Raw genomic sequence first — 12,417 nt, forward strand, 5'->3', positions numbered from 1 at the left:
ATCCCTCCACTGGGACTCTAAATCTCTGTTCTTAAGCACTTTCTCACACAGTCACTCAGGGAGTAGAGAAGGACCAGGACCAGGGCTCCTGGCTCCTGCTGGAGCCAACACTACCTAAAGACCACTTGTCCGGGGGCCTCTGCCTGAGGCCTACCTCACGGTGCAAAGCCCACACAAATCCATCTTCTTTCTTCAGAAAATGACTAAGTGTGGCTGAAGCGTAGTTAATAAAATTGCAGCTGAGATGAGACTGTGAGTCATCTGTCATAGCCTGGTCTCTCTTTCACTAATCAGTGGGAGAAACATTTCAAAACCAGAGAACAGCAGCAGAGAAATATGCGGTCCTTGGACTTCTCGAGGCAATTAGAGACTAAAGAGCGGAAGGCAGATCAGTCTTCCTGCCTTGACGGTCTTAAAATACACGCTCAAAGTAGACTTTGGAGTTACACTATTTGTGACAGATTTTGACCATAACACATTTTCTAAGAGGAAATAAAAATTACTCACTTCAGGACATGCATTCCACCCTCGCATCAGCAGAGACGATATGGGCTTGGGAATGGAATAGCCAATGGGAGGTCTGACGTGGTGGTAAGCCATGTCCGCTGCGGCAGCCGCTGCAAACCAAGTGGTCGTGTCAGTTTTGAAGTTCATGTATTTATTTCAGGAAACAGATGAACAGACAACGAAAAGTGATCAGAGATCAATCTGTGCAACATCAGCAGAGATTCATAGAGAACTCAATGCTTTTTTTTAAATGCGTAAATAAAGTATTGGATAATTTGATACTATAAGTTTATCTTTATAATTATGCATTAATCCAGTTGTTAATTCAACAAACAGTGAGCAGAGGGAATTTATACAGCAGCAAAGGAACATATAAAGGAGGTTTCAAATAGCAAAGAGTTTAGTGTCTGTGTCTGAAGTGTAGGGCATGTACATGACGTTACAGGAAGTAAAGAATGAAAGGTAGATTGGACCAGACTGTACAATGTCATAAACCCCAGGCTAAAGAGCTTGTGCCAGACACAGCAAGACATGGGGTGCCACTGAACTTTGCACTTCTGAAAACATCTCTATCACTTGGGAAAACAGATTTTTTTATTGAAGATTGGCACCTGAGCTAACATCTTTTGCCAGTCGTCTTCTTTTTTTTCCTTCTTCTCCCCAAAGCCTCGCAGTACGTAGTTATATATTGTGGTTGTGGTCCTTTTGGTTGTGCTATGTGGGATGCTGCCCCAGCATGGCCTGATGAGCAGTGCTAGGTCTGTGCCCAGGAGCCAAACCAGTGAAACCCTGGGCCGACGAAGCGCAGTGTGTGAACTCAACCACTCGGCCACACGGCTGGCCCCAGATTGTGTTTTTAAGCACAAATTCCATTGCTGGTTACAAGAATGTTGGAATTTTAATTTTTAATATTTATAAAGTAGTTATTATTTGCTGAACTTGTTAGATACTTCAAATCCACCATTTTAGCTAATATCACTCATTGATTAAACTCCCTCGTGATGCCTGCCTGCTTGGATTTCTGAACGTTGCTCCTCTCAAACTCCCCATTACTGTATTGTGATTCTTGGGACTTCATTGTAGATTCCTGATTGCTGAATATTTTTCTGTTCTGCCACCAGTGATTTCTATACTCCCTGGGAAATCAGGCTTATAGCTACTTTTATGAAAATGTTTTGTATTAGGCATCATGGTGGATACACACATAAGCACTTTCAATCCCCCTAACAGCCATGCGAGGTGGACCGTACTGGTATGTGTGTGTTTGTTTAACTATTTTCTAATTTACAAAAAATTTAAATATAACTGGTAGTTGGAGTAGCCTCTTATTCCAGATTCCATGCTCTCTTCAGCCACTTCACAGTGGAAACACTTTGTAAACAACATGTGAAGCTGTTTTCATTCCTCAGAAAAATTGCTCTGCATCAGTGAGCGGCTGAAGCTCCAGGACACTGTGCTTCTTATCTTCTAGACTGTGATGTCATGAGTGTCTGTCTAAATCTTGATGACTTTTGAAATATGACCCACAACCACTACTTCTTCTCTGCCAATGTTTACTCCAATTAAACTCTGTTTAAAGTAGATCTAGTAAAATTATATGTAGTGTAATTGGATCAACATTTTGCTTTATGAATCAGTCAGAATTACTACCTAATTTCACCATATGTAACATTTATACTTGTTTTTTGTAGAATTTTAGAAAATTAAGAGAATTAGCAAGAATAAAATCTTATTCAGAGAGAACAATTGTTAAAATATTTTGAATATTTCTTATATATTCCTTATAACATTGAGTTCATGTCCAATATAAAGTTATGTAATAATTTTTTCACTTAAATTAAATATAAGCATTTTCCCATGTTATTAAAATGCCATGTTAGCATATTTTTAATGACTCTGCATTTAGTGTGATTTACTTAATCACTCCTCAATTTTAGGTTGTTCAAATTTGGGTATAAACACTTTAAAGAATGAATTTTTCAATATGACTTTTCTGATTCCACAGATTTTATTTATGATATTTTTAGGGGGTGAGATTAATACGTTGAAGGACGTAACTACCTTAAAGACGTTGGATACACACCAATAAACTGCTCTCCTGAACAGTTGCACTAATTTCAACTCTCCATAGCAAGTGTGTGAGAGGGCTTTCATTACACTTGAACCAAAATTAGGTTTTCTCATTTTATAAAAGATTTTGCTAATATGAGAGGTAAATATATCAGCTCATTTGTTGTTGTTTAAATTTTGTTCTTTGATAAGTAGTGAGGTTTAATATTTTCCCAAACATTCATTAGCTATTAGTATTTAAAATCTTAAACTCATGTCCTTTGCCTGCCTGGTATTGTAATATTTCCCTTCAACAGCCATTCTAATTGTCCAATGATTCCAGGTTGAAGGCAGAGTCAGGAATTTCATTTCTGCTTTTGTCTTTGATGCCCTTTGTAGAATATTTGCATTGTCACATTTGCCAATCATTTCTTGGCACTATCAGGTAGAGTTTCAGTTGCTGACACTAAGAAAAAAATATACAAAAGACTGGTCAAAACATACTCAGCAAACTTAACATGTATTACAAAATGTGTCTTCCGTGTCAAAAAACTAGACATGTTAGATTCCTTCTGTTGGCTATTCTTGACTATTTTTATTTCTTTTTGGAATGAGGTAAATAAATAAGGAAACAAACTGATGCTTAATGATCACTAATTTTCTAACTCTAGCTTTTCACCTTATGACCATTTCGATATTGTTGAGCTGGTGCAGCTATAAGCACATAAACCAGTGTAGTGAACACATTTAAACTAATTACACATATCCTAATGAGTGGGGAGGGACTATTCATAAAGTGAGTTAAACTCAGATGCAGGTGCCAAACGTCTCCTTTGAAACTCTTTTAGACTCTGATATTAAGAATATGAAGTTACTCGTTAGCTTCTTGGCACTGCATCTGGAAAATCAGTTTAAGATGAACGATATTTAATTCTTCATTATTCAAAGTAGATTCTGTAAGGCCTGGGCTTCTCCTTCTCCCTCTGCTTTAGGCAGTCTTGGCAGTGATGGTACTCATTAGCATCTCCGCCAGAAAGTGGGCAATGCAACATGAGGGGTCATGGAATTGAAATTTGTCACCTTTAAGATTGTCTTGTCGGTCTTGCCTAAGTGACCACGCTACACTAGCAGCTGGGAAATTTTCTGGTATTCCAGATTCAGGAAAGAGACTGTCAGCCCATTAATCTATTTTTACCTTGATTGCTACATAAAACACGTTAAATGATTTATGTAAATGTTGGTTTCTGCTTTCACAATTGAAGCTTTGCTATTAAAAGAGAATAAGGCTAAATTTAAAAATATCAATAACTATTTATTGAGCACCTATTGTTTCTTCAGCACTACTCTGGGATAACTATCAATAGTTCAGTAAAGCTTATCATCCAGATTTTAGAGTAGGACTCTCCAATAGAACTTTCTGCAATGATGAAAATGTTCTTCTTCGCTGTTCAATATGGTAGTATATGACTATTAAGCACTTAAAATGTGGCTACTGTGATTGGGAAACTGAACTTTTAATTTTATTTAATTTCGATTAATATAAATTTAAATTTAAATGGCTGTGTGTGTTTAGTGGCTTCCATATTGGACAGCATAATTCTAGAGCATAGCTGTCTCCCATTTGGATAATTCTCAAATGAGACTTGAATTAAACACAATTTTGTGAGTCAGCCTCAAGGGTCTACAGAACCATGGTGTCAATTTGTGGATTCAATTTCTTCATTGTTTATCAATACCTTATCAAGAAAAGAAAAGACATGGATGGAGATTGTCAGTGTTGTCTCTCAAAAGATATAGGCCAGGGAACTACACAAAAGGCATTCACTGCAACATGTGCTAATCTTTACTCGTGTATTCATGTGAAAAAATATATTAAACATTCTATGTGAGTGATAATAGGCTAAGAAAAAAATGGTGTTATGCTTTTCAATAAAATTTGGTAGATCAATGAATAATTAATAAAGAAATGAATCACTGGATTTTTCACTGCTTTTTATGGTTCAATTGTAAGTTCTGAAATGTGATACCTTTTTCCTGGAATGTTCTTCCCTACCCTCTTTTCCTGTATTACATCTAAGGACATTTAGGTCTTAGCTTAGGAGAACTGTCTCTGGGTGCCCTTCTTATGTGCTCCCATAGCACCCTGTACTGCAATATTGTGTATTATATTACACTTAATTGTCTATTTACTTACTTGCCTTTGCAAATAGATCACAAGCCCCTAGAGGTCAGGGACCATGTTTCTTCACCATCATATCTCCTGTGCCTAGCACAGTGACTGGCAATCAGTAGTCATTCAATTGATATGCACTGAAAAAAATCAATAAATGAGAGAGTCTAAAGTATGACTTCACCAGAAATAGTACAAATCATGGTACATAGGACTCAGTAAATATTTACTTATTTTTTTTTTCTTAAAGATTGGCACCTGAGCTAACAACTGTTGCCAATCTTCTTTTTTTTTCCCCCCAATCCCCTCAGCATGTAGTTGTATATTTTAGTTGTGGGTCCTTCTAGTTGTGGCATGTGGGATGCCGCCTCAGCATGGCCTGATGAGCGGTGCCATGTCCGCGCCCAGGATCCAAACCGGCGAAGCCCTGGGCCGCCGAAGCGGAGTGCGAGAACTTAACCACTCGGCCACGGGGCCGGCCCCAGTAAATATTTATTTTACAAACAAATGAAGATGATGGATCAATGTCAATATCTTGCTCATTATTATGTTTTTAGGCCAGAGCATTCTTACGCCTAGTCACCAAGAAACACTGTAGAATGAAGATGATGTTTAGTTTAATATTAATTTACAACATGATTAGGTAAATTATTGAGATCTAATGACATATTTAGTTCATAACACTATCTTCTGTTCAAAACATTTGTGCAGGGGGCTACAATAAACTGAAGCAGTAAGACTGTTAAGAAATGCCCTTAACAAGGAAATCTAGAGGCCTAATTTCCAGTCTGGCTCTGCTTTTAACTCTCTGGGAGATCCTAATTAAGCCAATTTGCCTCTGTGAGTGCTGATTTCTCTAAATGAAAGATGAAGCAGTGAAGACACAGTGTAATGGTAACAAGCATGGACTTTGGGGACGAGGAGCCATGCACTGAAATCTTGACTACTCTTCTTACTAGCACATGATGTTGAACATATATCTTAGCCTAATAGAGCCTAAACCACAGGTTATTGTTAGAATTAACAGAGATAGTGTACACAGAGCATCTGGCACATTGTTGGCTCTCCATAAGTGTTAGCTGTTGTTGCTATGAGTATTGTCATCTACAGATCTAACAGTCTTACTGATTCTTTTTAGCCTGAACCTAGAGAACTAGATATCAAAAAAATTGTTGCATAATTCCTGTTATGTTTAGACCAGAAATCTTAGTTCCTTTTGAGGTTTTCTTTGGGTATCAATACCAAGTAAAATATTGCATTGAGTCACTGCAAATTACAAGGCCACAAACCATCTCATCTGTCATTAGCCCCCGCTCATAATGCAATATGGCCATGGTGGAGAGGATGACTATGCAGCTCTCCATGATGAACTTAATTAGCTATATATTGCTTATGGATACATTCTGAATTCCTAAAGTAACCTATCACTTACTCTCTGTGTTATATAAAAGTAAATGTAGGCATTCATACAAAAAAAAGCAATAAAGAACAATGTTTTGTTTGTGAGTTTGAGATAAAATTGCCAGAATATTTTTTTTTTTCAATTTTGATTGTGCGTGTGTGTGTTCTAAAAAAACATAATTGATTCTTAAACATAATTGATTCTTAAAAACATAATTGTTTTTAAAGGTCAGGGCTGTGGTGAAACAAAGCAAATGCATTCTACCATCCCAGCAGGAGCTAAGACACATTCTTTGTTAAGCTGACACTTTTCGATGATGTGTCACCAGAGCATATAGCATCTGAGAGAGACCATGGGATTGCAATCTTGAGATTGTACTAAGAATGGCTTAATTTTTTAAACCACATCCCATTCTCATTACAGACTGTCAGAAGAATAGATTAATTTGCACCATTGTCTGTTCTCATTGCAATCTTTGTCAGTGTAATGAAGTATTGGAATGTTAATATCAGCTATAGTCACAGAAATATCACCATCCATTGGACCGATTTGATCTTTCCAGTGATCTGTGTAGTTATTGGCTGGCTTTGCTTTTCTCAGTGATAAACTGATAAAGATTAGCACAGCAAACACAGGATTTCAGAATGTTAGCTTACTCCTAAGTCCCTGTCACTTGTCAAAGCACAGTCCACATCATCAATGTGCTTATATCCTTTGAGGTTATTATATTTGGGATCTTAATCGTATATGGAGAAGAACATAATCATCTAACATTTAAGCAGGGATACCAAACACAAATGGCTACAAATATGAGACCTGTTACATAACTGTGTCTCTAAATGTACTTTAATTTATATTTTTTAAAACCATATGTAAGACAAAAAAGGTCTGCAAGCCATAGTTGACTCCTGGACTGCAGTTTGCAACTCTGAGTTAAAGCCTCAATATAAAGTCCTACCAAAATCTGGCTAGAATAAATTGGAAGAGGTTTTTAATTTGCTGCCATATCCAAGACTTAGTTAGAGCCTGGTGTTAAGGAATCCCAGGGCAAAGAGTTGAGTTTCCTTGTGAATCAGATGGCATCACACAAGAAAATAAATGTAAAACAAGAGACTCTCTTCTTGGACCCAAACTACAATCTGAAAGTGATCTGCAAAATTTGGTACCTGGTTATAAGGGGATGGCACTGGATAAAACACATATTGATGGATTCATTCATCCCAAATTTCTTCTTAATTTTTCATGAGATATCAGAGGAGACAGACCCATAAGGGAAATAAAATCTGGGAAGTAGTGTTGATTTCTTCCCCTGAAATATATCCAGGACAGCTTTTGTTTGCCAGGTCACACCCGTGCTTTTTTTCATCTTGCCCAGTTCTTCTCTCTCTGCTTGACTTCATACCTTAGCTCCTTCTCTTCCTAATCTCATCATTTCTCTCACAAATCTGTTCTTTTCCTGTATCCATCACTCTCCTGCTGACTAAGCCCGAAGGCTGGAAGTCATCCTTGACTCCTCCTTCTCCCTTGTGCTCCCACCTCACTCCATCGGCAGGTCCTATTAAAATCTCCCAAACTAACCTCTCCTTTCTCTTCCAAAGCTACTACCCTAGTTAAAGTCTTATACAGTCTCTTCTAGACTGCTTGGCCTCCTTGCCTCTGGTTTTGAATATCTCCAATAGAGCCTTTGCTTTGTAGTAAGAGGGAACGTTCTAAAATAATAGTAGAATTGTACTATTACCCCACTTAAAATCTTGCAGTGACTCCTACTGTTGACACACAAGGCCCTTCACCAACTGGTTCTAGTTTATATTTACAGCATGAGTCTTGCGAATGATTCCCTTGTATTCTCTGCTTCATCCCCCCTGAATTATCTGTGGGTCTCTCAGACCTCTGCACCTTGCCCATACTGCTTTCTGCTGGGACACCCTCTCTACTTCCCCACAATTTACCTATCTAATTAGCACTCATCATTTTTTTTCTTCTCTCTCTTTTTTATTGAAGTAACATTGGTTTATAACATTACATAAGTTTCAGGTGTACAAAATTATAATCTGACAGTGTTCTCACCCCATAAACTCTAGTTTCCTTCTATAACCATACAATTGACTCCCTCTACCCGTTTTGTCCATCCTCCAAGCCCCTTCCACTCTGGTAACCACCAATCTGTTGTCTAGATCTATGAGTTTGTTTTTGTTTAGTTTGGTTTGTTCATTATTTTAATATTCCACATATGAGTGAAACCATATGGTATTTGTCTTTCTCCATCTGACTTATTTCACTTAGCGTAATAGCCTCAAGCTCCATCTATGTTGTCGCAAATGGCGAGATTTCATCTTTATTTATGGCTGAGTAGTATTCTACTGTACATACATACCACATCTTCTTTATCAATTCACCTGTTGATGGACACTTAGGCTGTTTTCATATCTTGGCTATTGTAAATAATGCTACAGTGAACACAAGGGTGTATATATCTTTCCTAATTAGTGTTTTCATATTCTTTGGATAGATACCCAGAAATGAAACAGCTGGATCATAAGGTAGTTCTATTCTTAATTTTTTGAAGAATCTCCATACTGTTTTCCATATTGGCTGTACCAATTTACATTCCCACCAACAGTATACAGGGTTCCAGTTTCTCCACTTCCTCTCCAATGCTTGTTATTTCTTGTCTTTTTGATAATAGCCATTCTAACACGTGTGAGGTGATATCTCATTGTAGTTTTGATTTGCATTTCCATAATAACTAGTGATGTTGAACATCTTTTCATGTGCCTATTAGCCATCTGGATGCAGTTCAGGTATCATCTTCTCTAAGAATCCTCCTATGATAACCTTTTTCCACTACCAGTCTGGGCAAGAGACCCCTCCAGGGAGCATCCTTAGCATTCTGTGCTTCTCTCTAGTTGGGACTCTCCCCCTCTGTACTATGAGGGCCTGAGCAATGCTTTATTTCTCTTTGCTTTCCTCCTACTCTAGCACAGTTCCTAGCCAGAGGAGCACTCAATGATGGATTAAAGATAATAGCTAATATTCATTTAGTACTTACTATTGCTAGTCACCACTCCAACCCTTTGAGATAAGTGCTATTATTATTCCCATTTTAAAAATAAAGAAACTGAAGTATGCCTAGGTTAAGTAGCTCGCATAAGGTTGCAAGACTCATGTTCTTATACATTATGTCACTTCTCTGTAGCCCAAACACTGTTAGCTAAAAAATGTTTTCTTAAAAATCAAATAATTTGAAACATTTAAAACTCTTTATATTTCTAAACAAACACACAGAAATTAGTTGACATGGTAAAAGTGAGCAGGCATCCCTACATCCCTCATGGCACGTTTAGCTGGAGCTGGGTAGCAGCTGTCCCATTGAGTCAGAGCATTGGATTTCCTCTTCACCACCTTGTCCTGCACTGAGCATCTGCCTGATTCCCCCAGCTCTGTGAGCATTTGATCTGGTGTCTCTTGGGATGCAGGATATCACGGCTTTTTTGGTTCTTTCTAAACCTGAGATTATAAGGTTAATTTGAATATGTACTGTGCAGAAGAGACCCTAACTTCAAGTTCTGAATGCACATCTATCACTTGCATAGGAGTCAATGCTAATATTTGCATTCTATGTTTATATTTCTCCCAGGAGATAGGATTCTGCTAAATCCAGGAGGAAGAGCCATGTGTAATGTTGCTACTACCATAACTGATAATGCTGTCCAACACTGTAGTCATGGATTTGTTCTTCATTCTAAATGGCTAATATGTAGCTTATATTGAATCTGATGTTTTACATAATTTATTGCTGAACATATGCTAGATTGCCTAACCACTGCAATGATATTAACGGTTCGTTTCTTGATGCATGGTCACTGCCCAACTTTAAAAAATTCCACATCTATCATAAACAAACTCTCTTTCCAATAAAGTGCTATAAATTCTAATATCTGGGGTATTGGAAACAAATTATTCTTAGGCAAAACTTTTAACTGTTTTATTATATAATAGTCTCCCTCTAAAATAAGTAAATATTTCTGGGGGTCTATAAGAGAGGGCATCTCTACCTCTCTGAAATATTAATTGTATAATTAGCAAAGGACAAGGAGTAGAGAAAATTGCAAAACTGTATGAGTAAAATATAATAAATACTGTGATAAATGATGACTTGGGGCATGGAGGAGACTGCACTTAACTCAATATTGAAGAAATAAGGAAGATGTTTTTGCAAGAAGTAATATTTAAGCTAAGACCTAAAAGTAAATTGGAGTTAGTACAATGAAATGTGGGGAAGAGTGTCTCTGGCAAAGAGACAAACATGTGCAAAGACGTGGAAGTGAAAGGAAACACGTCATGTTGGGGAGATGAAATAAGTCTCTGCAGCTGGAAAATAGAAGAGAGGCTTGCAAGTGGCAAGAGGCAGGCTTGGGGAGGAAGGCAGGAGTGTAATTATGAGTGGCTTTGTAGTTTGTTTTAAGCAATTTTGTTTTTGTCTTAAGAGCAAAGGAAAAAAATTGGAGATTTTAAGTAAGGGAACCCAGATGATCAGATTTGAGTTTTTAGAAAGCTAACTCTATCTGTAGAATGGCAATTGATGAAAAAAAGATGGTAAGCAAAACTGGAGACAAGGATGCCATTTAAGATACTGTGCAGTAGTCTGTCGTGAAATAAGGAAGTAGCAGTGGAGAGGGAGATATGTGGATAGATTCGAGAGATATTTAGAAAGTGGGATTGAAAAAAGAAAACAAGTGAAAAAAGAAAGAAAAGAAGGAAGGGAGGGAGGAAAGAAGGAAGAAAAGAAGAAAGAGGAAAGAAAAGAAGGAAAGAGATGCATCAGGATGACTGAAGTTTTTATATGGACTTTCTGGCGAATGAGAGGGCCACTCAAGGACAGAATTGTAGGAAGACTAGATGGTGGGTTAGACTTTGCCTTTGTCTCTTATCTTACAGTTGCAGAGAGTTTTCAGTCTACAAAGTTCAATCCCAAACGTCATCTCACTTGATCCTCGCAGTAATCTTTGTGGAGTCATCGTTAACTGCATTTACTGAGGAAAGTGAGCTTATAAAATGGCTTGGAGGCCAGAAGAAATGCTACGCATTGAAAGAAGCAAAAGAAGGCTGGAGTGGCTGGAGCACAGAAAGTAAAAGGATAACAGCAAAGAGACAGAATCACATAGAGTTTTGCAGGACATATTAAGAATTCTGAGATTCAATCCGAAGAACATGGGAAGCCACAGGATGATTTTAGGCACCAGTGACATTATCAGGTTTATGTTTTTAAAGTACCATTCTAGTAGATGTGTAGAAATTGGGGAGGAAGGAAAGACAAGAATAAAGGGAGGGCAGTCAGATGGCTATTGCAGCAGTTAAAGTGGTAAGGATGGCAGTCTGAACCAGGGTGGGGGTAGATGAAGCTTTGAGAAGTAGACAGATTTGAGCCCTGTATGCCACCTCTTCTATTCAGTCTTGTACTGGAGGTGTCTGCCTGTGCAAGAGGGCAAGAAAAAATATAAAAGATGTACAAATTGGAAAGAAGAAAAAAAGTTTTCTTATTCACAGGTGACATAATCATCTGTGAGGAAAATCTCAAAGAGTACAAAAAAGATACTTGAACAGATATGTCAGTTTAGTAAATTTGTAGGGTACTAGATTGTTATTTAAAAATTAATTATATCTCTATTCTAGCAAACCATTGGATATTGAATTTTAAAAATTAACATTTATAGTAGCATCAAGAAACACAAATACACACAGCTAAGTCTAAAAAAACATATGCAAGGTTTGTATGCTGAAAACACTGATGACAGAAATTAAAGAAGACCTAAGTAAAGGGAGAAATGTACCATGTTTATTGATTGGAAGATTCAATATGATTAAGATGTCAATTCTTCCCAAACTGATCTACAGATTCAATGCAATCCAATCAAAATTCTAGGGGCCAGCCCTGTGGCACAGCGGTTAGTTCACACGGTATGCTTCCACAGCCTGAGGTTCGCCAGCCCAGATGCCAGGCATGGACATATGTACCGCTTGTCAGGCCATGCTGTGGCAGGTATCCCACATATAAAATGGAGGACGGTGGCACAGATGTTAGCTCAGGGTCAGTCTTCCTCAGCAAGAAGAGGGGGATTGGCAACAGATGTTAGCTCAGGGTTAATCTTCCTCAAAAAAAAAAAAAAAAAATTCTAGCACGCTTTTTTTCTTTTTCAGTAGAAATAGACAAGCTGATTCTAAAATTTATGTGGGAAAGGAAAAACCCTAGAATAGCCAAAGTAATTTTAAAGGAGAGCAAAGTTGGAGG

The 12,417-nt window shown here is 37.7% G+C and overlaps 1 protein-coding gene across 7 annotated transcripts in view; it reads right to left on the reverse strand.

Moving 5' to 3' along the window:
• Positions 1-12,417, reverse strand: part of TNNI3K (TNNI3 interacting kinase) — a 265,756-nt gene that overhangs the window by 76,986 nt on the left and 176,353 nt on the right. For all 7 annotated transcript variants that reach the window (XM_008525043.2, XM_070592131.1, XM_070592134.1 and 4 more), the window contains one exon: positions 508-617. In XM_008525043.2, the coding sequence (XP_008523265.1) occupies positions 508-617 (110 nt within the window). The remainder of the gene's footprint in view (positions 1-507; positions 618-12,417) is intronic.

Source organism: Equus przewalskii, chromosome 24, assembly GCF_037783145.1.
Source record: "Equus przewalskii isolate Varuska chromosome 24, EquPr2, whole genome shotgun sequence".
In the NCBI taxonomy this organism is placed as follows: domain Eukaryota; kingdom Metazoa; phylum Chordata; class Mammalia; order Perissodactyla; family Equidae; genus Equus; species Equus przewalskii.